This window comes from Crocuta crocuta, unplaced genomic scaffold (genome assembly GCF_008692635.1).
Source record: "Crocuta crocuta isolate KB4526 unplaced genomic scaffold, BGI_CrCroc_1.0 scaffold29, whole genome shotgun sequence".
Classification (NCBI taxonomy): Eukaryota; Metazoa; Chordata; class Mammalia; order Carnivora; family Hyaenidae; genus Crocuta; species Crocuta crocuta.
In genome coordinates, this window is record NW_027533280.1 from 3,794,258 (window position 1) to 3,819,969 (window position 25,712).

The following is a 25,712-nucleotide window of genomic DNA, read 5'->3' on the forward strand; positions in this document are numbered from 1 at the left end:
ACCCTATACAGATTACATTATCTTGCTGTTCTGATCACAAAATGTTTCTGCAGAACCAGCTTGGTTCAATGCGACTGGGATCATTTCAAAGTGGCTCTCGGAATCTCACAGAGACAGCACACGTGGCCATCCTGAAGTTTCTAAAGGGAAACTTGGTAGGATGCCAGACAAAGGCACTGATGCAGAAAACTCTTCGGTGCTTTCAGCTTAGGAGAATGTGAATGATGCTCCCTACCCCCAGCCCCAAGCCCCAGTGATTCNTGTTTTTTTGTTTTTTAAGTAAGCTGTACACCCTATGTGGGGCCTGAACTCAGAACCCCAAGATCAAGAGTCGCATACTCTACCGATCGAGCCAGCCAGGTGCCCCTGTTCTGTCCACTTTTTTTTTTAAGATTTTTTTTTTTTAGGTAATCTCTACACCCATCGTGGGGCTTGAACCTACAACCCTGAGACCAAGAGCCGCATACTCCACTGACTGAGCCAGCCAGCGCCCTTGCCCAACTTTCTATAATTATGTTCTAATTCCTGTCTGAGCTTTGGTTTGAGAGGTTCCCTCAAGAAATTCAGCTGGGGTGATAACATGGTCATATCAGTACTATAAACCTGTGTTTATTTGGGGGGAAAGTCCTAAAAGAATAAAGACATATCAGCACCTGCCAGAAAAACTCCCGCCCATTTTCCCACAACCCAGACGGCTCCCATTTAGGATCATGGGCTAATTTGCAAAAGATGCCAAGTACAAATCAAGTTAACAGTGTCTTAATCCCAAGAGATCATGCTGGGAGGCCACAGTGTTTCCACCACCCAGTTCAGGCTTCCAGCCTCTTCCAGATCCTTAAGCTTCGGGGAGAGAAGAGAAGGAAGAAATCCTCACCAGACCCAAATCCAGGGCAAGGGAAGATGTTTTCCTATTACTGTTCCCCAGGGACAATCATCTCTGTAAAGGAATAATATTGCAGCTGGAAGAAAAACAGAATTAAGGAACAACGTAAGCTTAGCGGCCCCATTTAGGAAGATCAGAAAGGGAGCCCTCTGAGTGTTTCACCGACACTCTTTTAAAGCAAATGCCTGGTTCTCTGCGCTGACAGCACGGAGCCTGCTTTGGATTCTCTGTCTCCCCCTCTCTCTGCCCCTTCCCTCCTCACACACTCTCTCTCAATAATGAATAAATAAACATTAAAAAAAAATAAAATAGAGCCTGACGCGGGGCTCGAACCCACGAACCGCGAGATCATGACCTAAGCGAAAGTCGGACGCTTAACCGACTAAGCCACCCNCCTGCTCACGCTGTCTCTCTCTCTCTCTCCTAGAAATAAATAAAACATTTAAAAATAAATAAATAAATAATAAAATAAATAAAATAAAGCAAATGCTCAGTTAATGAAAGAATCAGAGAGGCCAGGGTTCCCTCTACCTCCAGACCTGCAATCTCATTCCTGCCACAAGTATTTATCAAGAGTTTCTGCGGGCAATCCAGGGAAGGCCGTCATTTCCCAGGGGCCCCCACCTCCTCCCTGTGGCTTTACATCTGGCAAACATCTAGGTGACAACCGACAGTTGCCTTATGAATGAACAGAAATGATACTTTACCCTAGGAGTCCTTTTCCTGCCCAGCGGGTCGGGACAAGTCTAAGCTGGTGCTTCTCCCCTCTGCGGATCACAGTCACATTCAAGGGCTTCTGAAAGGAAAATAAATTTGCTCACTTTATATTCAACCTGTTTAGAATTCAAAGAGATTCAGACTAAAATGCCGAGATACTGACTTTTGCACATCAGGTTGGTAAGGGTGCTTATATGAAGTATAACCCGGCATTTGTCATGAATGTGGCGGACGTGGNAATCTTTAAAAGCCTCCTACAAGATACATTTTACAAAAGTACAAGATTAGATGTATGAACAAAGTGTTCATTCTGGGACTGTTTATAAATCCAAAAACTGAAAACACCTAAAATATCCCTCAATAAGGTATTCAAATATGGCAGAGTGAGTCAAGCAGCTTGGGTAAAAACAAAACAAAACGAGCAAAATACGAACCTGTTTGAATATAAGTTTGTTTCGTTTTTTTACTTTTATATATTTTTTAATTTTTTTTTTTCAAGTAGGCTCCATTCCCAACGTGGGGCTTGAATTCACAACCCTGAGATCAAGAGTTGCATGCTTTATGGACTGAGCCAGCAGGTGCCCCTCAATATACATTCTAAAAGGACATATAGATTGCTTCCTGCATACAAAGGTTTTTGGAAGACATACAAAAATACTGTTAACAGTGATTACTTGCAGAGAGAAGCACTAGGAGCTTGGAGTAAAAGATGACATTTACTTTTATATCTTTCCAAACCATCAATTTATTTTTACTATATGTATGTATTCCTTTCATGTAAAAAACTTAAAAAGCATACCAAGGAAACTTACAAATTACAACAAGGTGCATCAAAATCTAGAACTTTTGTGCATCAAAGGACACTACCAACAGAGTGAAAAGTAACTCACAGAATGGGAGAAAATATTGGCACATCATATATCTGATAAGGGATTAATATCCAGAATCTATAAAGAACCCCTACAACTCACAATAACAGCAAACAACCCAATTAAAAATTAAGCAAAAAACTTGAGAAGACATTTCTCCAAAAGAGATAAACAAATGGCCAAAAAGCACATGAAAGGATGTTCCTCATCACTAGTCATTAAAGAAATGCAAATCAAAACCACAATGAGGTGTCACTACATGTCCATTAGGATGGCCACTATCCAAAAACAAAATGACCAGAGTTGGCGAGGATGTGGAGAAACTGAAATCGTGTGCACGGCTGCAAGAGAATGTAAAATGGTGCAGCTGTCGTGGAAAACAGGGTGGCTACTCCTCAGAAAACTGAAAATAGAATCACCACATAATCCTACAATGAACCCTCTTGGTATCTATCCAAAGAACTGAAAGCAGGGACTCCAACAGATATTTGTACATCCTTGTTCACAGCAGCATTATTCACAATAGCCAAAACATGGAAGCAAACCAAGGATCCATCAATGGACGAATGGATAAACAAAATGTGGTCTATCCATACAATGGAGTATCCTTCAGCCTTAAAGAGGAGGGAGATTCTGCCATACACAACAATATGGACGGACTACGAAGACATTATGCTAAGTGAAATCCACCAGCCACAAAAGAAGAAATCCATCTGATTCCACTGATGACAGGTGCAGATGCATAGAGACAGAAAGCAGATTACTGATCACCAGAGGCTTGGGGAGAGGAAAATGCAAAGTCAGTGTTTAACAGGTATAGAGTTTCAGCTTGGAAAGCAGAAAATGTCTGGAGACAGATGGAGGGGATTGTTGCAGAACAACACGGATGTACTTAAATGCCAGAGAACTGTACACTTAGGGACAGTTCAAATGGGGGTACCTGGTTGAGTGGCTAACTTCAGATCAGGTCATGATCTCGTGGCTCCTGAGTTTGAGCCCCGCATCAGGCTCACTGTCGTCAGCCTGTCAGCACAGAGCCTGCTTCAGATCCTCCGCCCCCTCCCTTTGCCCCTCCCCCATGTGGGTTCTCCCCAAAAGTAAGTAAATACTAAAAAAAAAAAAAGAAATGGTTAAAATGGGAAATTTTATGGTATGTATATTTTGCCACAATTTTTTAAAATTAGGGCAGATTTATCAATGTAATCTCTGAAATGTGACAAAATAAAGCATGAAGACAAAAAACAAAAAGATGTCATTTTTCACTCAGATGGTCAAAGAATGAGAGTGCCAATAAATAACACAGGTGAGAGGGGTCAAGAAGCAAGCCCTTACATACACTATTCAAGAAAACGTGAACTAATCCCAGCTTTGTGGAGGACATTTTGACATCTATCAAATTGATAAACGTGCATTGCCTTTGACCCAGTAATTCCACTTCCAGAAATCTCTCGGACAGAGGGGCGCCTGGGTGGCTTAGTCGGTTAAGCGTCCGACTTTCGCTTAGGTCATGATCTCGCGGTTCGTGGGTTCGGGCCCCGCGTCGGGCTCTGTGCTGACTGCCAGCTCAGAGCCTGGAGCCTGTTTCAGTCTGTGACTCCCTCTCTCTCTGACCCTCCCCTGCTCACGCTGTCTCTCTCTCTCTCCTAGAAATAAATAAAACATTAAAAAAAAAAAGAACTCTCTCAGACAGAAACCCTCCCACAAGACAAGAATATTCATGACACCATTGTTGGTGATGGTCATACCCTGGGAACAACCTATATGTCCTGTCTGGAGGGCTGGTTAAATGAAAGATGGTAGACCAAGCAATGGAAAATGGTGAAGGTAGATACGTACCCACATGGAAATCCCCAAAGGGTAGGGGGAAATCCAGAATGGATTTGGGGTAGGTCTTGTTTGCCTTTTTTCTAAAAGTTTTTTAATGTTTATTTATTTCGGGGGGGGGAGGGATAGAAAGAGAAGGAGACACAGAATCCAAAGCAGGCTTCAGGCTCCAAGCTGTCAGCACAGAGCATGACATGAGGCTCAACCCACGAGCCACAAGATCATGATCTGAGCCGAAATCAGATGCTTAACCGACTGAGCCACCCAGGCGCCCCTGTCTTTTTTAAAAAGCAATCACTATAGACATATTTACTCACACTTAGGAAATATGAGAGATACACTGATGTGCTTCGCTTCTAGAAATGATACCCCTAGACAAACTAGAAACCCAGAGATCATCCTTGACACAGGCTGGGGGTCATATTAAAGCCTATGTACTTCCATCCTAAAGGTCTCCTAGATTTGTCCACTTCCTTCTACCTCCAGCCCATTCACCAAAGCCACCATCACCTCTTGACCAGGCCGCTAAAACAATCAGCTCTCCAATCAGCTCTCTACCTAGCATCTGGAGAAATCTTTCTGAGACACAAAGCTGCTTACAACTGTTACCCTCGGCTCGCAAGTGTGCATGGCTCTCTACTGCTCCTCAGGAAAGAAGAACTAAATCCTGCGTAGGGACCACAGGGCCTCATCATTCTGGCCCCCGCCAGCCTGCCGGACCTGCTCCTCCTTCTCTCCTCTCTCCTCCTCGCTCTGGGCTCCAACCATCTTCTCCAGCCCTCCCACCTCAGGGCCATGACCCTGAGGAAAACAACTCTCCCCGCCAGTGTCCAGCCTTGATCAACTTCTAACACTCACAGGTCATGTCCTCGGGAGCCTTACCCTAACCCCCATCACTGCTGTCCTCAACTCATCGGTCTTTTCCTTCATAATACTCATGAGAGTATATAATCATCTTGGATTAACGCTGGTCTCCCCACCAGAGTGCTCCCGAGGCAAGGGCCCTCTGTATATCGGGGCTGTTCCCGCTCTAGGGCCTGCACCTTGGCCAGCACTCACACGGAGCAGGGAGGGGACTCGGGAGGGAGAGACTCAGGACTTGCAGTCTTTCTTCAAAATCTTTTACATTAAAAGTGCATTATTTTTATTTATTTATGTGACATATAATTCACACACAATAAAATGCATTTTAAAGTATACAATACAGTGCATTTTAGTATTTTTTACATATATATACTTATATAATATATATATATATTCAAACATTCATACAACCACTACCACTATCTAATCCCTCAAAAGGAGCCCCGCACCCATTAGCAGTCACTGTGCATTCCTTCCTCCACTCAGCCTGGTGACCACCAACCTGCTTCCTGTCTCTGTGGAGCTGCCTGTTCTGGACACTTCACACAAGTGGAATTCTCAAATATGCATCCCTCTGTGTCTGGCTTCTTTCACTTACCACAAAACCTTTCAAGGTTCATCCACATTATAGCAGGCCGGCACTCCATTCCTTTCTACAGCTCAATAAAATAAACGCTGTTTATAATAAAGATGACTTTTTTTAATTTCATATTTTTTTCCCTTTGAAAATACAGGCATCTGATCCAGAAAGTCAGCTTTAGGAAGTTATCAAAAGAAACAGAGACTGGGCTACAAGAGTGTTCATTTCCAGGTTTCCCTAAAATTGGAAACTACCTAAATGTCTAACAACAGAATATGGTGGGGGTTTTTTAAAATCATTTTTCTAAAGACACAGAGTGGACCCTTGATTCTCAAGCTGGACTCTGGTTCCAGGAGGATCCAGGGCCCTGAGGGGGTGAGGTGTCCCAACCCCAGCAGCTCAGCTTCTCTATCTGATACATCAGAATTCCCCAAGAAAGTTCATTTGAAGAAATGTTTCTATTGCTTAAAAATGTTCAATAACTACTTTTGTAAGGAAGGATTTACGACGTTATTAACTATAGTCACCATGCATTACGGTACACAATAACGTTGTATAGCATATTTGAAAGTTGCTGTGAGAGTAAATCTTAAAAGTTCTCATCACAAGAAAAATTGTAACTGCGGTGATGGATGTTAACTACTAGACTTATTATGATGATCATTTTGTAACGTATACAAATATCAAATCGTTATGCCGTACACTCAAAACTAACATAACGTTATACGTCAATTTTACCTCAGTTGTAATTAAAAAAAAAAAAAAGGATTCACAGATCTATGAAGAGCTTAAGAATATATTTAACCAGAAAAGACAGACTCAAAACCAACAGCTGTTATCACTAATCAACAAAAAGTGGGAACAACCTAAATGTCCCTCGCTGGTCAATGGGTAAGCAATCTGGCGTTCATTTACACGGTGGAGCACTACTCGGCAATAAATGGGAGTGAACTACACATGGGCATGCGTGTGATGTAGAAGAATCGCAGGTGTCGGATGCAGGGTGAAAGAAGCCAGATTTAAAGGGCCCTACATACTGTGCGGTTCCATTTACAAGGCATTCTTGAAAGGGTAAAACTACAGGGATGGAGCACAGATCAGTGGTGTGTGCGGTGGGGGCTGGGGGAGGGGCTGGCCGCAAAAGAACATGAGGCCCTTTTGGGGAAGATGACAGACTCTGTATCTTCATTCCAGTGGCAGTTACTAGACTATGTACATGGGTCAAAATTCACAGCACCGCATGCTGAAAAGGGCAAATTTCACTGTAGGTAAATTACACCTTAATCAAAATAACCAAGTGCTTTGTATGCTGGTATATGAACAGACTGACCCCGGCAAGACACACAGCCGGAAAGTGGCTACCTCCGGAGGAGACAGAGATTTTTCATTACGTTTTCTTTGGTTCTACCCTAAACACATGTTATATTCCCTCTTTGAGAAAAAAAGAGACATATTTACAAAACAAACCAGTAAGAATGATCCCAGACAAGTGCAGAGCTTTCAAGTGTGTGCACCGAGGTCCACACGAGACATAAGGAAACCATAACACAGGGAACTCCAGGAAAAAGGAGTAAAAAATCAGGAGTCTCTGGGTAAACACAACAGAATGAAACTACAACCACACCGCCTCTAGGAACCTCACTGACAAGACAGGACAGCAAAGGATCGCAAAGGAACATGGGACAAATAAATAAAACGGAAGGAGATGGTACAGATGAGAGATGGCCCCAAAATGAAAAGCTAACAGAAACTAGACAAGTGGTAACTGAGCAAGCAGAGAAAACGTAAACTCTGAATGGTGGTTCCAGAACATGCCCATAAAGTCTTTGACATTCAAGAGGTGAAGGCTGGACTTAGTGAGTCACTTCTAATGAACAGAATGAAGTGAAAGTGGTAATGTGCGTCTTCAGAGACTGGGTCAAAGGCGCCACTGCCTCCTCTCTGCTGTCTCTTGGACGGCTCGTTTTGGGGGAAGCGGACACCATGTTGCGAGGGCATTCAGGCAGCACTTTGGAGAGGCCCAGGGGACAAGGAACGAAAGCCTCTCACCCACAGCTGACAGCCATGTGAGTGAGGCATCCTGGAAACACTTTTTAAAAATAATTTTTTTAGGGGCACCTGGGTGTCTCAGTCAGTTAAGCATCGACTTTGGCTCAGGTCATGATCTCACAGTCTGTGAGTTCAAGCCTCGCGTCGGGCTCTGTGCTGACAGCTCAGAGCCTGGAGCCTGCTTCAGATTCTGTGTCTCCCTCTCTCTCTGTCCTTCTCCCACTCGCTCTCTTTCTCTCAAAATAAAATTAAATAAATAAATAACATAAAAATAATTTTTTAACGTTTATTTCTGAAAGAGAGACAGAGCGTGAGCAGGGGAGGGGCAGAGAGAAAGGGAGACACAGAATCCGAAGCAGGCTCTAAGCTGTCAGCACAGAGCCCAATGTGGGGCTCGAACTCACAAACCATGAGATCGTGACCTGAGCCGAAGCCAGATGCCTAACCAAATGAGCCACTCAGGCGCCCCCAGAAACAGATTTTCTAAGCTCAGTCAAGCCCTCAGATGACCAGAGCTACTGCCAACATCTTGACTACAACCTCACGACAGCCTAAGCCAGAACCACCCAGCTAAAACATTCCTGGATGTCCAACCCTCAGAAACTGAGAGATAATAAATTTAAGCTGCTAGGTTTACAGTGATTTTTTTTTAACTCATCAATAAACACTAATATAACACTCTTTATGGCAAGAGGTTAAACAGAAGCTGACAATGAACAAATGTTGTTCCAGGGAACCCCAGAAAGGTTCAGAACAACAGACCAATGGGACAGAATTAAAGAATCCCATTGTTGTATATACAACAAATATCCTCACAATACCTTGTACGTAAGCCCTGTGTCGGGCTCTGTGCTGACTGCCAGCTCAGAGCCTGGAGCCTGTTTCAGTCTGTGACTCCCTCTCTCTCTGACCCTGCCCTGCTCACGCTGTCTCTCTCTCTCTCTCCTAGAAATAAATAAAACATTAAAAAAAAAAAAAGAAAAGAAAAACTTAAAAAATTGATTAGAAGTATTAGAGGAACTTTAAGCAGACACAAAATGCTAAAGCCATAAAGCAACAACTGATGAATTTGGCAAAATTAAAATTTTAAACTTCCATACAAGCACAGACTTAATGAAGGTGTCAGTGCAGACATGAAGGCCTGACCTCTGGCTGGGGCAGAGGCACCAGCCAACTGGGTTTCAGCCCAATGCCTGCCTCCTGGCTAGTTACACGCGGATGAGCAGCACAGCCAACCACCTGAGTGGGGACAGGACAAACCAAGAACTGCTGGTTAAACTGAAGATTTCATATGGGAACTAAAAACTTTAGTAGATAACAGAATTCTGTGGACTTTGGAAAACCCACATTTCTCGTGGAAAGTATAGATCTTTGCAAGGTAACTTCAGTTGAAGTTACATTACTGAGACATGAGAGGAGATGATCAGGTGGAAATGCTATTTAAATGCGTACTAACACCAGACTGGAAGACTGCAGCCATTCTGCAGTCCCAACACTTATTATATTTGCAAGGACTGGAATTGTTCAACTGCACATGAATCAAGTGCTAACGTACTACTGGATGAATAGTGCTTTGTCACTGTGTATTGCCCCATATTTCTTTCTTCTAAGATTTTATTTTTAAACAATCTCTACACCCAACATGGGGCTCAAACTCACAACCCCTGAGAATCAAGAGTGTCACACACTCTAATGACTGAGTCAGCGAGGCACCCCACCCCTTATTTCTTTAAATTCTCAGGTGTATGGGGTGCCAGGGTGGCTCAGTCAGTTAAGCGTCTGACTCTTGATTTCAGTTCAGGTCATGATTTCACAGTTGTGAGATCGAGCCCCATATCGGGCTCAGCAATGGGTATGGAGCCTGCTTGAGACTCCCTCTCTCCTTCTCCCTCTGACCCTCCCCTGCTATCACACGCATGTGCGTGTGCTCTCTCTTAAAATATAAGAAAAAAAGAAATTCCCAAGTATGGTTTTGGCAGGGAATATGCTGTAATATTAATAAATTTAACAAAATGGATACGTAAGTAAATTTAAAAACATTTCCAATTAATCAAAACCACTATAAACTAAGTTAAAAGACAAGGAGCTAACCAGGAAAACCTATGCAATGTGAAAACAGGCAAAGGCTTAATATCTAGAAATGTTAAAAAAAAATTCCTAAATCATTTTTTTAAAGGACAAATACCCCATTGAGAAAAAAATATAAACACACAATCCACAGAAATAAAAATATGAACATTAATACACTTAAAAAAATAAAGACACTCAACCTCACTGCTATCAGGAAATAACAAATTAAAATAAGATGCCACTTTAGCAATAACATTAAAAGTAATGCAGAGTACTGTCGATGATGTGATGCACTCATGCACTGCTGGTCGGGGTACAAATTAGTAAAACTTTTTCAGATTACCTACTATAACTGTGTATAATACACCGAGAGCCCGTAACTCTACTTTCTGGTATCTATGTCAGGAAGTAGCATATGGGGGCACCTGAGTGGCTCAGTTGGTTAAGCATCTGACTTCGGCTCAGGTCATGATCTCACAGTTCGTGGGTTTGAGGCCCGCATTGGGCTCTGTGCTGAACATTTGCTCAGAGCCTGGAGCCTGCTTCCAATTCTGTGTCTCCTTCTCTCTCTGCCCTTCCTCCACTCATGCTCTGTTTCTCCCTGTCTCTCAAAAATAAATAAAATGTAAAAAAAGAAAAAAGAAAGAAAAAAGAAATAGCACGTGAACAAGAACATATGACCGTTCATGCCTGTAAAAAACCACTAATAACCCGAATGTCCACTGGTAAGGCAGGGGATGGACAAACTGGGGTCCACTCACACAATAGGGTGCTATGCAACAGCGTAAAAGAGCAAGATAGGTGGAAATGAAAAGACCTCCAGGAAACACTGCTGAATGAAAGCAGGGATGGGGGGGCGTTGCGACTGGGTGGTTCAGTCGGTTAAGCGTCCGACTTCGGCTCAGGTCATGATCTTACGGTTTGTGGGTTCGAGCCCCGCATCAGTCTGTGCTGACAGCTAGCTCAGAGCCTGGAGCCTGTCTTCAGATTCTGTGTTTCCCTCTCTCTCTGACTCTCCCCTGCTCATGCTGTCTCTCTCTCTCAAAAATAAATAAAACATTATTAAAAAAAAAAAAAGGAAGGAGGGAGGGGTATTTAGATAGGGTGGCTGCAAAGGCCTTAGACAGGCATCATCTGTACAAGATGAGGGATGGGCCTAAGGGAGAAAAAAAACATTCCAGCAAGTGCAAAGGCCCTGGGACTGAGCAACATCTCTCTGAAGGCAGCAAAGACCCCCGCGGCGATTCCTGGCCCTGGCAACTCCAGGGTTGCCGACCAGATCTGACTCCCGACTCACCCCCTCACTGTGCTGCACCACACTGCCAATGTTATGCAGAGACTGGAAGTTCTGGGTGTTCACGGAGCCAAACTCCACAATCTCATCATCCACTTGCAGACCCTAGACAGAGAAGAGAAAATAGAAAACGAGGGTGGAGATTAAATGTGCTGCTGGCTTTCTTTACCCTTCCACATCCAATCTTAACGTCCATGCCACGAGCTTGTTTTCTACAGGGGAGGACGCCGGGCACAAAGCAAGGAGGTCAGGGTTTCGCTGCCGCACACAGGAGGGTGGTGGATAAGTGGGCCGCTTCCTCCTGCAGCTCCTTCTGGGACAGATCTAGTAAAAGGGGCCCAGATCTGCCCAATGTCTGATAAAAGCCAGGGTTGTACAGGCCTTAAAGAAGGAGGGGAAAAACCAAATGCCGCCTTCCGGGGTCCTGACCCAGGTTCAGGGGCAAGAAGAGGCAGAGCAGTCTGAGCCTATTTTGTTCAGGGGTCAGAATTTAGACCAGTTTACGTGAGTTTACAGAATTTAGACCTAAAGGTCCCCAGACAATCAGCCACAGACACGGGGCTGACCCAGGGCTAGTGTGACCCTTTCCTTCCAAGAACACAGATCAGGACTCATTCATTCCTTCAACTCCCATCCGTCTCAGGCCAAGCACAGCCTGTGCCTGATGCTGTGGGTAAGGTAGCGAGGGCAACAAAGCTTCTGTGTAATTTACCATCTTGTGATCATTAAAGTCGGTTGGCAGGCCCCGCCTTCAGGACCCAGCTCCACGGCTGAGGACCTACGTGCCCTGGGCACAAGTTACTTCAGGGCTCAGAGGCCTTTTATTCGTGGGGTAAAATGGGGGTAAAGATTACTGTCTATCCTGGAAGGTGGCCATGGGATTAAATATTAAATACCCATCCACATGAAAACTTGAACATGATGTTCAGAGTAGCATTTTTTGTAGTCGTCAAAAAAATGGAAACCAAATGTTAACTGACGAATGGATAGAAACACTGTGATGCAGCCATACAATGAAATATGAGTCAGACATAAAAAGGAAAGGAGGGGCACCTGGGTGCCTCAGTCGGCTAAACGTCCGACTTCACCTCAGGTCATGATCTCATGGTTTGTGGGTTTGAGCCCCGCGTTGGGCTTGGTGCTGACAGTTCAGAGCCTGGAGCCTGTTTCATATTCTGTGTCTCCCTCTCCCTCTGCCCCTCCCTGCTCACACTCTCTCTTTCTCTCAAAAACAAACATTAAAAAAAATTTTTTTTTTAATTTTTTTTTATTTATTTCTAGGAGAGAGAGAGAGAGACAGCGTGAGCAGGGGAGGGTCAGAGAGAGAGGGAGACACAGAATCTGAAAAAGGCTCCAGGCTCTGAACTGTCAGCACCAAGCCCAACGCGGGGCTCAAACCCACAAACCATGAGATCATGACCTGAGCGAAGCTGGACGCTCAACTGACTGAGCAACCCAGACACCCCTAAGTTTATTTATTTTTGAGACAGAGTACAAGTGGAGGAGGGGCAGGGAGAGGGGAAGACACAGAATCTGAAGCAGGATCCAGGCTCTGAACTGTCAGCACAGAGCCCGATGTGGGCTCAAACTCACAAACTGCAAGATCGTGAGCTAAGCCGAGGACAGACGTTTAACCGACTAAGCCACCCGGGCGCCCTGGGGAATCATATACTTTAAGTGGGTACATTTTATGCTGTGTAAATTGTATCTCAGTAAAGCTGTTTAAAACTTTTAAAAATACACCAGGTAAGATCTGTGACTCATTCGGCAGGACAGCCGGTGCCAAGCATTCAGTAAATGCCAGCTACTACTGTCATTCGTGTCTGTTACTCAGAGCCCAGGTAAAATAAGCCCAACAAGAGATCCTCTTTCCCGCTCTTGGAATATTTATCACCTTCTACATTGTGTCCCAGGCCTTTCCATGATCAGTTTAGTGGGCAGCTGGGACTGACAGACTCCTCTCCGAAACCCTGACCCCAGCCCAGGGCTGGGCCCCCAGGGCTCCGCCAGCGCTTGCTGCCTAAGTGGGTCAAGTGAAGCTGCAGCATGGAGAGACGGCGGGTCTGTGTGTCCACAGCCCCACCCCAGGCGACCCGACCCACGGCGCTCTGCGGGTACGGGTCTCAGTGGCCCACACCGCCTGCACCCCCAGCCCAGGCTACCCGACCCACGGCACTCTGCGGATACGGGTCTTGGTGGCGGGTTCTGGCTTACCGCGATACTGGCGGGGGAGCCAGGGCTGATACTGTTCACTTTGGCGAAGGCCCGAGGCAGGCGGAGGCCCTCGCTCTGGCCCAGACNTCTCGAGCGTGCAGCTGATGCAAGGCCTCTTCCACCTGCTTCATGACCGCCTTGTGATCGTTCTGCAGGCCTGGGAGGGGAGTGCCGCGTCAGGGGACAAGGAAGACAGCGGAGAACACGAGACTCCCACAGTCACTCACTGGAATAAGCACTTCCCACAGGCCAGACACTGGACTAGGGGCTGCAGACAAGCGTGTGGCCAAGACAGGGGACTGCCCTCACAGGACTCAGTCCGGCAAGGGAACAGCCACGGAACAAGTAATTACAGTAACATCTGGTGATCGTGATGAGGGCTGGCCAGCCAGGACCTGACCTTGCTAGTCTAGGAGATGAGAGATTTCCCAAAGGCAGCGCCGTTTCAACTGAGGTTTACACGGTGAGCAGAGGAATCGTCCCTCTTTACTTTTCACCGAATTCCTCCAGGAGAAACAACGATGCCTAAGTCTACTAATACGTGGCCAGTGATGCTGGGTCTCGGAGACATTAACAGGACAAAAGCTGGAAATTAGGAACCTCTGATTTTTTTCAGTACTGATGGCTAATTCAAACTGTTGCAGACTGGGGTGCCTGGCCAGCCCGGTCAGAAGAGCATGTGACTCTTGATCTGTGGGGTTGTGAATTCGAGCCCCACGTTGGGTGCAGAGATTACTTTAAAAAAAAAAAATGTTGTGGACCAGGATGCCAGTGAGTAAGTCACCGCGGCAGGCCAGTGCAGCACAGTGGTTGACATTTTAATAACTTCCTAAACCTAAAAACAATTTCCTCTATTTCCCTTATTCAAGCCAGGTCACTCCCAAGGTTCCCTCTGAGGGGTTTCAGAGGCCGGAGCCGCCGACCAGCACTGCCCGTCAATCCACCCCTGACACTAGTGGGTCACAGACTTTCAGGCTTTCCAGAAGCCCTTGCCTGTGGGCACATGTGGCTACCTGACCTGGTTCCTCTGCCCCTGTCACTTTGGAGGGAAGGTGAGGCCCTCAGGCATCCTGGGACTCTGGTACTCAACCCACAGGGCAGACACAACAAAAGAACCCAGATTTGAATAAATAGAGACATATACCTGGGAGGGAAGACTTAAAATAGTGTCCGTATAATATACGGTCACTCTCTGACTAGAAAAGACCCCCCAGGCAGTAAACTCCACAAGGACCCCCCCAGAACCTTCGCAGTGCCTGGCACTCGGGAAGTATTCCATATAGATGCCGCTGGGTGATGGAATGCATAACTTCATTTATAATCTATTGCGATTCTAATCAGAATTCCAAAAAAAAGTTATTCTCTTGGACAAAATGTTTCCAAAGCCTAGTTCAAAAAAATAAACTTGCCACTGTAACCAATTCAGGGTACTAATAATAAGATGTTAGTAACAGGGAAAGCTGGAGACTGCATGGGACCTCTCTGTCCTATTTTTCCAATCTTTCTGTAAATATAAAACTGTTCTAAAAAATAGAATTCATTTTCAAAAAAAATTTTTTTTAATGGTCATTTAGAGAAAGAGAAAGGGTGAGCATTCATGAGCAGGGGAGGGGCAGGGAGAAGGGGAGAGAGAAAATCCCAAGCAGGCTCCGTGCTGTCAGGGCAGAGCCCTACTCGGGACTTTGTCTCACAAACCATGAGATCATGGCCTGAGCCAAAATCAAGAGTCAGACACTTAACCGACTAAGCCATACAGGNTGGGGCAGACACAACAAAAGAACCCAGATTTGAGTAAATAGAGACATATACCTGGGAGGGAAGACTTAAAATAGTGTCCGTATAATATACGGTCACTCTCTGACTAGAAAAGACCCCCCAGGCAGTAAACTCCACAAGGACCCCCCCAGAACCTTCGCAGTGCCTGGCACTCGGGAAGTATTCCATATAGATGCCGCTGGGTGATGGAATGCATAACTTCATTTATAATCTATTGCGATTCTAATCAGAATTCCAAAAAAAAGTTATTCTCTTGGACAAAATGTTTCCAAAGCCTAGTTCAAAAAAATAAACTTGCCACTGTAACCAATTCAGGGTACTAATAATAAGATGTTAGTAACAGGGAAAGCTGGAGACTGCATGGGACCTCTCTGTCCTATTTTTCCAATCTTTCTGTAAATATAAAACTGTTCTAAAAAATAGAATTCATTTTCAAAAAAAATTTTTTTTAATGGTCATTTAGAGAAAGAGAAAGGGTGAGCATTCATGAGCAGGGGAGGGGCAGGGAGAAGGGGAGAGAGAAAATCCCAAGCAGGCTCCGTGCTGTCAGGGCAGAGCCCTACTCGGGACTTTGTCTCACAAACCATGAGATCATGGCCTGAGCCAAAATCAAGAGTCAGACACTTAACCGACTAAGCCATACAGGCCCCCAGAGTCCATTTTTAAAAATATAAGAGGAGCACCTGGCTGGTTCAGTCGGCAGAGCATGTGACTTGATCTCGGGGTTGTGAGTTCAAACCCCATGTTGGGTACAGAGTTTACTTATAAATAAATTTAAGTAAAAAAAATTTTACTTATAAATAAATAAATAGTTTTTCAAAAGGTTGATCAGCATTGCTCAACCAGATTCGTTTTTTTTTTTAATGTTTATTCATTTTTTGAGAGACAGAGTATGAGCAGGGGATGGGCAGAGAGAGAGGGAGACACAGAATCTGAAATAGGCTCCAGGCTCTGAGCTGTCAGCACAGAGCCCGACGCGGGGCTTGAACTCACGAACTGCAAGATCATGACCTGAACCGACGTCAGCTACTTAACTGACTGAGACACCCAGGGGCCCCACAACCAGATTCTTAAATATAATAAAATCATTAAGACAGTGTGACATGGGGGTGCCTGGCTGGCTCAGTCAGAAGAGCATGTGACTCTTGATCTCAGGGGTCATGAGTTCAAGCCCCAAGTTGGGTGTAGAGATTACTAAAAAAATAAACTTAAAAAAACAGACAGTGTGATATTAGCAAAGAGATATATCAATAGAACAGCGCAAAAAACTCAGAGAGACCTAAATACGTCTAAAAATGTCCTGTGTAATACTGCTAGCATTTCAAATGAATGGAGAAAGAATAGGCTGTTTAATAAATGGTGTTGGAACATCTAGGTAACCACCCGGACAAAACTAAGTCAGCGCCCTCTTCTCTCACACCATAGGCTCCGCTTCTCAAATTTCCCCCAGAATCCTAACTGCTGAGGAAAGCAGGCCACTTCCTTGGGGAGTCTAAGGGTTTAGCCAAAAGCCCCAAATTTCCCTCAGTCTGATTGTCTTAACATGGCCTTTCCCTACCCTGCATCTTCCATTTGCATCTTCCAATACAAAGATGGCATGCTTCCTTCCCCTAAACCTTCGAGGAAAAGCGACACTCTAAGAAGCTGTTCTGGGGGCACCTGGGTGGCTCAGTCGGTTGGGCAGCCGACTTCGGCTCAGGTCATGATCTCACGGTTCGTGGGTTCGAGCCCCGCATCGGGTTCTGTGCTGACAGCTCAGAGCCTGGAGCCTATTTCAGATTCTGTGTCTTCCTCTCTCTCTGACCCTCCCCTGCTCACACTGTCCCTCTCTCTCTCTCTCTCTCAGAAATAAATAAAATCATTAAAAAAAATTTAAGAAGCTGTCCTGGGATCACACTGCAGCTTTGAGGAATGGTGGGCAGCCCGAGCGGTATCTCCTGCAGTTACTCACGGCCCCAGTGAGCAGCTCAGCCTTGTACCACAACGTGCTGAGGATGGAGCTGAGATTCACACACGTAAACCGGAGGTCACTGAGTGAAAAATGTGCATGACAAATTCCCCTCTAAATGACTTTGTGGCAGAGGCTGCTGGTTGCCCACCTTTGGCAGGATGAATAATGGGCCCCAAAGATGGCCTCATCCTTGTCCCCAGAAGCTGCCCAATATGCTACTTTCCATGGCAAAGGGGGCTTTACAGATGTGGTGAAGTTCAGGACACTGAATGGGGAGATCATCCTGGATTACCCAGATGGGGGGCCCAGTGTGACCACAAGGGTTTCGTAAGTGAAAGAGGGAGGCAGACAGTACAGACAGAAGTGGGGCGGTGGGACCAGAGGCTGGGAGATGACCTTGCTGGCTTTGACCATGGAAGGGGCTACAAGCCACGGGACATGGGCACCTGCAGAAGCTGGGAACGATAAGGAAATGGGCTCTTCCCTAGAGCCTCCAGAAGGAACACAGCCCTGTCGACGCCTCCATCTTAGCCCAGTGACACCCATTTGGGCACCTTCTTATTGTAAGACAGTAAATCTGTGCCATATGAAGCCATTAAGTCTGTGAGAATTTGTTCCAGCAGAAAACAGAAAACCGATACACCACCCAAACTCTACTCTCCACCTATTCCTCAACTATGAACAAATAAATGATTTTATTTAGGATCGTGACATGCCCATATGGGGTACATCCCCCAACATGGCTCGAGGCAGAGGGGCCTACGAGGGGAAAGCAGAAATCAGTGCTGCAAGGTAGGAGTGGGACCCACAGGACGGATCTTTAAAGGGAGGGCGCGAGCTGGCTAAGGACCTTTGGCCCTTCTTACTCTCCTCCTTCCCTTCCTTCCTGCGTGGCACACGGACACAGTGACCCTAATGCTAGACATGTCCTAAGGATGGCAGAGTCCGGGATGGGACGGCCAGCCCTGCACTGCCAACCTCCAAACGTCCGCACTGAGGGACGGAGCACTTCTGTGTGAGTGACCGCACTCAGGTCCCTACGCTTACCAGCTCATACATAACTGCTCTGATTAGGACTGTAAGCGATATTTGACTTGGGCTTCTATTACCATTTCAAAAACGTTTCCACAGCGAAGCAAAGTCCTTAAAAACAAAATGAAAAACGACACCATAAATTTAGAACCCTAGAGGCCAAACTGGTTCCTCTGTTCTGAGTCCCTCGATGGGGGAAGGGTAAGATGACCGCATCAAGGCAGAAGAGAGGGAAGCAGGTACTGCGGAACAGGGACATTTCACTTGTGTGCCTTCAGCCTCGGGAACGGCCGCACGCGCCACTCACAGACGATGTTGTGCCTTGCAGTTCGGACTTGGTACAGGTCCACATCTGAGCGGGGGTACCCCTCGCAGTCCACCAGCGGCTCGCTCATCCCAATGCCTTTTTGCTGGAGGGGAGAAACACGGTTAAGACTTCACGAGTACAAAGTCCTCCAGACCTCATTCCCTGTGCAGCCATCATAAAGGCGAGAGTAATGAAAGCTGCCACATGCTGAGCACTTAGCACAGGCCGCGTACTTCCCCACACACTCCCTCAACCACCCTCAGAGCAAGGGGGGGTGGGGGGGCACTATATTTTTATTGATTTTTTTAATAACACAAGTAATGCAGGAATTCAGTTTCCTCTTCTGAAGTTAGAACAGTGCAGATAAAAGTAAAGACTTTTGAGCCTCATCCCCAAGGCCAGCCTCTTGGACCCCTCCAAACGCTCCTTCATGTGGCAGCTGATGCCTGGTTGGTGGCCTTGGAAGCTGGAGGGGAGTGAAAACCCCAAAGGGCATCCAGCTGTGGCAGGACCTTGGTTCTTTCTGAAAGTAAAAAGAGATCTAAAAGGGATTTCAAAGGGTTTTTCATCCCTAGAAGGACACACTGATAGCAAGTGCCTCTGGGGAAAAGGAACTGGGTGGCTGGGGGGCAGGGAGGGAAGAGACTTTTCATTTCATACCCTTTTGTAGACTCTGAATTTTGACCATGGACGTGTATTCCCTATTTAAAACAATACATTTTAAAATTTTAAAGACTTTTCCTGCGTAAGTCAGAGCATAGTGCACAAAGGTAATGAAACGTGTCATGTGATGGGGGTAGAGATTTTGCAGTCAGACTTTGATTTGAATCTCAGTTCTGCTGCGTACAATCTGGGTGCCCTTGGTTAGGACCCTCCCCATGCTTCAGCCTCCTCAATTATAAAATGGGAAGAGTGGCATTCACCTCCCTTCCTACTTGCTGTGAAAATTAATGAGCTGACCTGTGTAAAGTGCTTAGCACAGTGCTAGGCACATCCACAGTGGGATGAACAGTGGCCCCGAAAAGATACGCCCCAAGTCCTAAACCTCCAGACCCATATATGTGACCTTATTTGGAAAAAGGATCTTTGGAGACGTAATTAAGGCTCTTGAGATGAGACTGTCTTAGATTTAGGGTGGGCTCCAAATCCAATGACAGGTATCCCTGTAGAAAAGGGAGGGAGATCCTTGACACAGAGAAGATCCCATGACCAAGGGCAGTGGAGTTATCTAACCACAAGCCAGGGATGGCCAGCAGCCACCAGGTACTAGGACAGGAAAACGGAATAGATCCTCCCTCCGAGCTCCCAGAAGAAACCAACTCTGCCGACATCTTCATTTCAGACTTCTGGCCTCCACAACTGTGAGAGAATAAATGTCTGTCATTTTAAGTCACCCTGTTTGCGGTAATTTGTCATGGCAGCCCCAGGAAATTAATACACATGAAAGTAACGAGTCACGGCTGTAATTACGGCAACAGCAGAAAAGCTGCCTAGGGTACATATGTACCAGGACGGGAGATTCCATTCATTTCTCTCCCTTTCTTTCTGGAAGCCACTGGGTTACATCTACTGTTTCCTGTTATTAACTGAAATCCATAGTTTACCTCAGCCTTCACTCTTAGAGTCTTACATTCTATGGGTTTGCCCAAATGTATAATGACATGTACCCATCATATAGTACTACACAGGGTATTTTCACCTAAAAATGTCCTAAAAATCCTCTGTCCTCCACCTAGTCACCCCTCCCACGACCCCTATCCCTGGCAACCTCGGCTCTTACGGTCTCCACAGTTTTGCCTTTCCAGATTCTGGCTGGAATCCTACAAATGCAGTCTTTTCAGACTGGCTTCTTTCACTTGGTAATATGCAATTAGGCTTCCTCCACAGCTTTTCATAGCTTGCTAGCTTCCTTAGTTTTAGCACTGAATGATATTCCACTGTTTAGAGGTACCACCATATGTTTATCTGTTCACCTACTTAAAGACCTCTTGGTTGGGATGCCTGGGGGCTCAGTCGGTTAAGTGTCCGCCAGACTCTTCATTTTGGCTCAGGTCATGATCTTGAGGTTGATGGGATCAGCCCTGCTTTGGGCTCTGTGCTGACAGCACGGAGTCTGCTTGGGATTCTCTTTCTTTCTCTATGTTCTCTGCCCCTTCTCCGCTTGTGCTCGCTCGCTCTCTCTCTCAACATAAATAAATAAACTTAAAAAAAAAAACACCTTTCGGTTGCTTCAAGTTTTGGCAACCGTGAGAAAAGCTGCTATAAAACATCATGAAGGTTTTCGTGTGAACACGTTTTCAGCCCCTTTGGGTAAATACCGTGGAGCACAATTGCTGGATGGTACGGTAAGAGAACATGTAGCTCTGTAAGACACTGCCCTACTTTTGCAACAGCATACCAGCATCTGGAGCTGGAAGTTTCGACACATACCTAGCAGCACCTCACAGGTGTTTTAATTTGCATTTCTCTGATGACCCATGACGTGGAGCCTCTTTCTACATGCTTCTTTGCCATCCATAGACCTTCTTTGGTGAGGGGTTTGTTAAGGTCTTTGGCCAATTTGTTTTTTTTTATCAAGTTATTGCCTTTTTAGTATTGTGTTGGAAGAGTCCTTCGTATGCGGATCCCTTGTTAGGTATCTTCAAATATTTGCTCCCATTTGGCAAACTGCCTTTTCCCTTTCTTGACTGTGTCTTTGGACACACATGTTTTAAATTCTGATAAAGTCCAATTTAACTACTTTTTCTTTTGTTGCTGGTGCTTCTGGCATCACATCTAAGAAGGCTTTGCCTGATCCAAGGTCACAAAAATTTACTCCTATGCTTTATTCTAAGAGATTTATAGCTTTTGCTGTCTCCCCCTTTTTAAAAACAAACATAGAGCAAGGCTTTAGGTTTAAAGCTTTTAGTCAGTGATGGTAGCTAGTGACAAGGAACGAACGTATTATATCACCCTGATATACATTTTTATTTTATATTAAAGGAAAAAAAATCCCATTTTTTCCATACGCTGTCGAGTTATAAAATTTTCACTCAAACTAAATTTATTTATGGGGCGCCTGGGTGGCTCAGTTGGTTAAGCATCCAACTTCAGCTAGGGTCATGATCTCATGATTTGTGGGTTCGAGCCCCACGTCAAGCTCTGTGCTGCCAGCTCGGAGCCTGGAGCCTGTTTCAGATTTTGTGTCTTCCTCTCTCTCTGCTCCTCCCCTGCTCATGGTCGTTCTCTCCCTCTCTCTCTAAAAAATAAACAAAAAATAATTTTTTAACTTGATTTAAGTGAAANTCAAACATTTTTAAAAAGGCCTCAATAAATGTTGGTGAAAATAGCGATGATAATAATAATTTATCAAATACTTACAATGTGCCAGACGTTGTTTTAAGTGCCTTACATGTATCAATTCAACACCCAAGGTTGTTATTGTCCTCATTTGACAACTGAGAAAACCCTTTCAATAACCAACTTGCCTAAACAGCAGAATAAACTTCCAAATTTTCAACCTGGTGTAACCAAATGATAAAAGTTAACATCTAAACATGTGCCCCCTAATATTTTGCACTGAAAATGACACACCATCACCAATGTAGCATTCAAATGTTTTTCCATGTAAATAAACACAAATACAAATTAAAGAACGTTCTTCAAAACAACTGGCCTGAACTCTTCAAAAAAGATCAGTGTTGTGAAATACACATACACAAGCTAGGCAATCTTGAAGCTTAAACAGACAGAACAATGAAATTCAATGTGTGATCCTGGATTGGATCCCAGTTCCCTTAATAAAAATAAATAAATAAATAATGGACATTCTTGAAACAATTGGGTAAACTTAAATATGGGTACTGTAGTATCAACGTGAAATTTCCTGATTTTGATACTAGTGCTGTGGTTATATAAGACAACGTCCTTAGAAAAATGCACCCTGTGGTATATTGGGGCAAGAGAGGCAACTTACTTTCAAATTGTTCAGAAAGGAAGTACAAATATATACTTGTAGACAAGAGAATGATAAGGTAAATGTGATAAAGTAAATAATTGGTGATGCCGAGTAAAATACTTACTAACACTCTTCTTACCATCTTTGCAACGTTTCTGTCAGTTTGAAATTCTTTCAAAATAAAAAGGTATTTTTTAATCTCTATAGAGAAAAAAGAATTGATTACATTTGTAAACCTNAGAGAGGCAACTTACTTTCAAATTGTTCAGAAAGGAAGTACAAATATATACTTGTAGACAAGAGAATGATAAGGTAAATGTGATAAAGTAAATAATTGGTGATGCCGAGTAAAATACTTACTAACACTCTTCTTACCATCTTTGCAACGTTTCTGTCAGTTTGAAATTCTTTCAAAATAAAAAGGTATTTTTTAATCTCTATAGAGAAAAAAGAAATGATTACATTTGGAACCCTTTATTTTGTTCAATTATCTTCTTTAAATAAACTAACATTTCTAACACTGTCCCCTCCCATGAAAAAAAAAGAAAGAAAAAAAAGAGAAGGAAGAAAAGAGAGACATGATAATCACGTACAATGCACAATCCCCAACTGGATATGAGATTTTTTTTTTAATAACACGCAGCAACTTTAAAAGACATTATTGGGGAAATTGTTGAGATTTTTCATATGAGCTTTATATTAGATTATAGTATTGTATCAATGTTACATTTCTTTNGAACATGATCTCACTGAGTTCGAGCCCCATATGGGGCTCTGCAATGACAGCATGCAACCTGCTTGGGATTCTCTCCCTCTCTACCCCTCTCCCGCTCGCGCACATGCTCCTTCTCTCTCAAAATAAACTTCAAAAAAAAAAAAAAAAAAAAAGGGGNCTAGGGGCACCTAGATACACACACTCAATTAGTTAAGCCTCCGACTTGGACTCAGGTCATGATCTCCCAACTGGTGAATTCGAGCCCTACATTGGGCTCTGTGGTAACAGCTCAGAGCCTGGAGCCTGCTTTGGATTCTGTGTCTCCCTCTCTCTCTCTCTGCCTTTCCCCCGCTGGTGCTCTGTCTCTGTCTCTCTCAAAAAATGAATACACATTTTTAAAAATTTTCTTAACTTTTTTACATTTATTTATTTTTGAGAGACAGAGACAGAGCACCAGTGGGGGAGGGGCAGAGAGAGAATGAGACACAGAATCCAAAGCAGGCTCCAGGCTCTAAGCTGTCAGCNTAAGCGCATCTGACTTGGGCTCCAGGCATGATCTCGCAGTCTGTGAGTTTGAGCCCAGTGTTGGTCCCTGTGCTGACAGCTCAGAGCCTGGAGCCTGATTCGGATTCTGTCTGTCTGTCTCTCAAAATAAACATTAAAATTTTTAGAAATTTTTTAAAGATGGGGCGCCTGGGTGGCTTAGTCGGTTAAGCGTCCGACTTTCATTTAGGTCATGATCTCGCGGTTCGTGGGTTCGAGCCCCACGTCAAGCTCTGTGCTGCCAGCTCGGAGCCTGGAGCCTGTTTCAGATTTTGTGTCTTCCTCTCTCTCTGCTCCTCCCCTGCTCATGGTCGTTCTCTCCCTCTCTCTCTAAAAAATAAACAAAAAATAATTTTTTAACTTGATTTAAGTGAAAAAGTGCATCAACTTAAAGAAAAATACCAGGGGAACAACAGTACAGGAGGTAAATGGATACCGCAACTTGGTTGACACAGAAAGTAACTAAAGTTTGGGAAATTGTTAGCATAATGCTTGAAAACACAAGCTCTGTATTCGACAGGCCTGAGATCTGAATTTCATTTTGAAACATTAAGCAAGTGACTTTCCCTTTGAGCTTCAGGGTAACATCCTAACTTCACAGGGTGGTTGTGTGGATTTTGTGATATAACATACACATAAACTGACACTCTTCAGGCATATAATCAGCACCAGTAAAATGGTACCGTGGCCTCTGTATGAGGTCTCCATCTTACTCCCATCACCTAACATGCATTCCATCCACCCTACGTAAGATATCTTTAACTTATTCTTCCTCTGCAAACTGATTTGTGGCTTTACACTAAGTGACATAAGAAAAACTATCAGTTCGGTAGCCAGACAGACCAGGGAACTAGACCCACCACTGCCACTTCCCAGCTACACGACCCTAGAGGAGGGTTTGCCTCACCCTGGGCATCGGTTCCCTCCCTATACAATAATGATAAAGAGCCTTGCCTGTCACTCAAAGTTCGATCTTTAGACCGGGAGCATCAGCATCGCTGATGCTAGAAACACAGCTAGAAATTTGCTAGAAACACAGCACCTGCGCTCCCCGAGCTCATCAGAAACTGAAATTTTAACAAAATCCCCGGTGCTTGCCAAACCCATGGAAGCTGAAGAAGCTCTGACGTGAGCGGGTCAGCAAAGCACAGAGCCTCTGGTACACATTCAACAGGGACTGACGATGGCGGTGACAATCACCCTGCCTCTGCACTTTTATTAGTTCTGTGATCTGAGGCACATTTAAAATGTCATCGCTAAAACGGGGAAAATAAGAGCCTCAAAAGGTTGCTGCGACAGTTAAATGGGCTAAGCAACGTAAAGGAATTAAAACAGCGCCCAGCCCACGATAAGGGCTCCATAAACCCACGCTATAGCACCAACACCGATGGTTCTCCATTGCTGATATTATTTGCCTCCTGCCGACAGAGGCCGCAGTTGCCGCGCCTCGGGCTTCCCAGGGAGCAAGAGACACAGCTGAGAGCTCAAGCGCAGGCCGCCGCGGCCTCACAATCCTCCCAGATCCGGGTGCCGTGTCAAGAGGCCCCGGGCTCGCCCCACGCCCGCCAGGGAACCCCGAGCCCACACTCACGCTTTCCAGCACTTCATAATTGGCTTTGATCTGCGCCTCGATCTCCTCCTTGCGCCGTATCAGCTCCTGGATGTCGCTGACATTCACTGCGCCAGCCTGAGAGGACCCTTCGCTCTGCCTACTTTGCTCCTCCGACATCCTGGACCTCCGCGCCGTATCGGGGACACCAGGGTTCCCGGCTTCCTGGCTGCGGACGCCGGAGGAGACTACGGCTACGGCTCCGCCCCTAGGCCAAACTTCCTCGGCCACCAGCAAACGCGAAGATGGATAAAAAGCGTGGTTTGTAGGTGGGCGGGGTCGCCGGAAGCCACACCCTGCTGGAAAAAATCCTCCGGTGACTGACAAGGACCACAATGGAGAGAAATGGATTCCAGGTCCTTCACAAGCAGTGTCACCAGCCACAATAGGATGATCTCTTTCTAGGTGACTCATTTGCTTTCCACATTCATTCAACAGACATCTATTGAGCGCCTACCACGTGTTTGTGCGAGAGCAC

General features: G+C 45.0%; 1 protein-coding gene across 1 annotated transcript; it reads right to left on the reverse strand.

Moving 5' to 3' along the window:
• Positions 1–257: 257 nt before the first annotated feature.
• On the reverse strand, positions 258–25,431 carry PSMD9 (proteasome 26S subunit, non-ATPase 9). The gene is given in 7 exon segments (XM_077747979.1): positions 258–959; positions 1,591–1,679; positions 11,154–11,255; positions 13,365–13,459; positions 13,462–13,521; positions 18,431–18,533; positions 25,217–25,431. Coding segments are annotated over 7 exon segments (615 nt in total). The 5' UTR covers positions 25,355–25,431; the 3' UTR covers positions 258–931.
• Between the last annotated feature and the right edge of the window lie 281 nt (positions 25,432–25,712).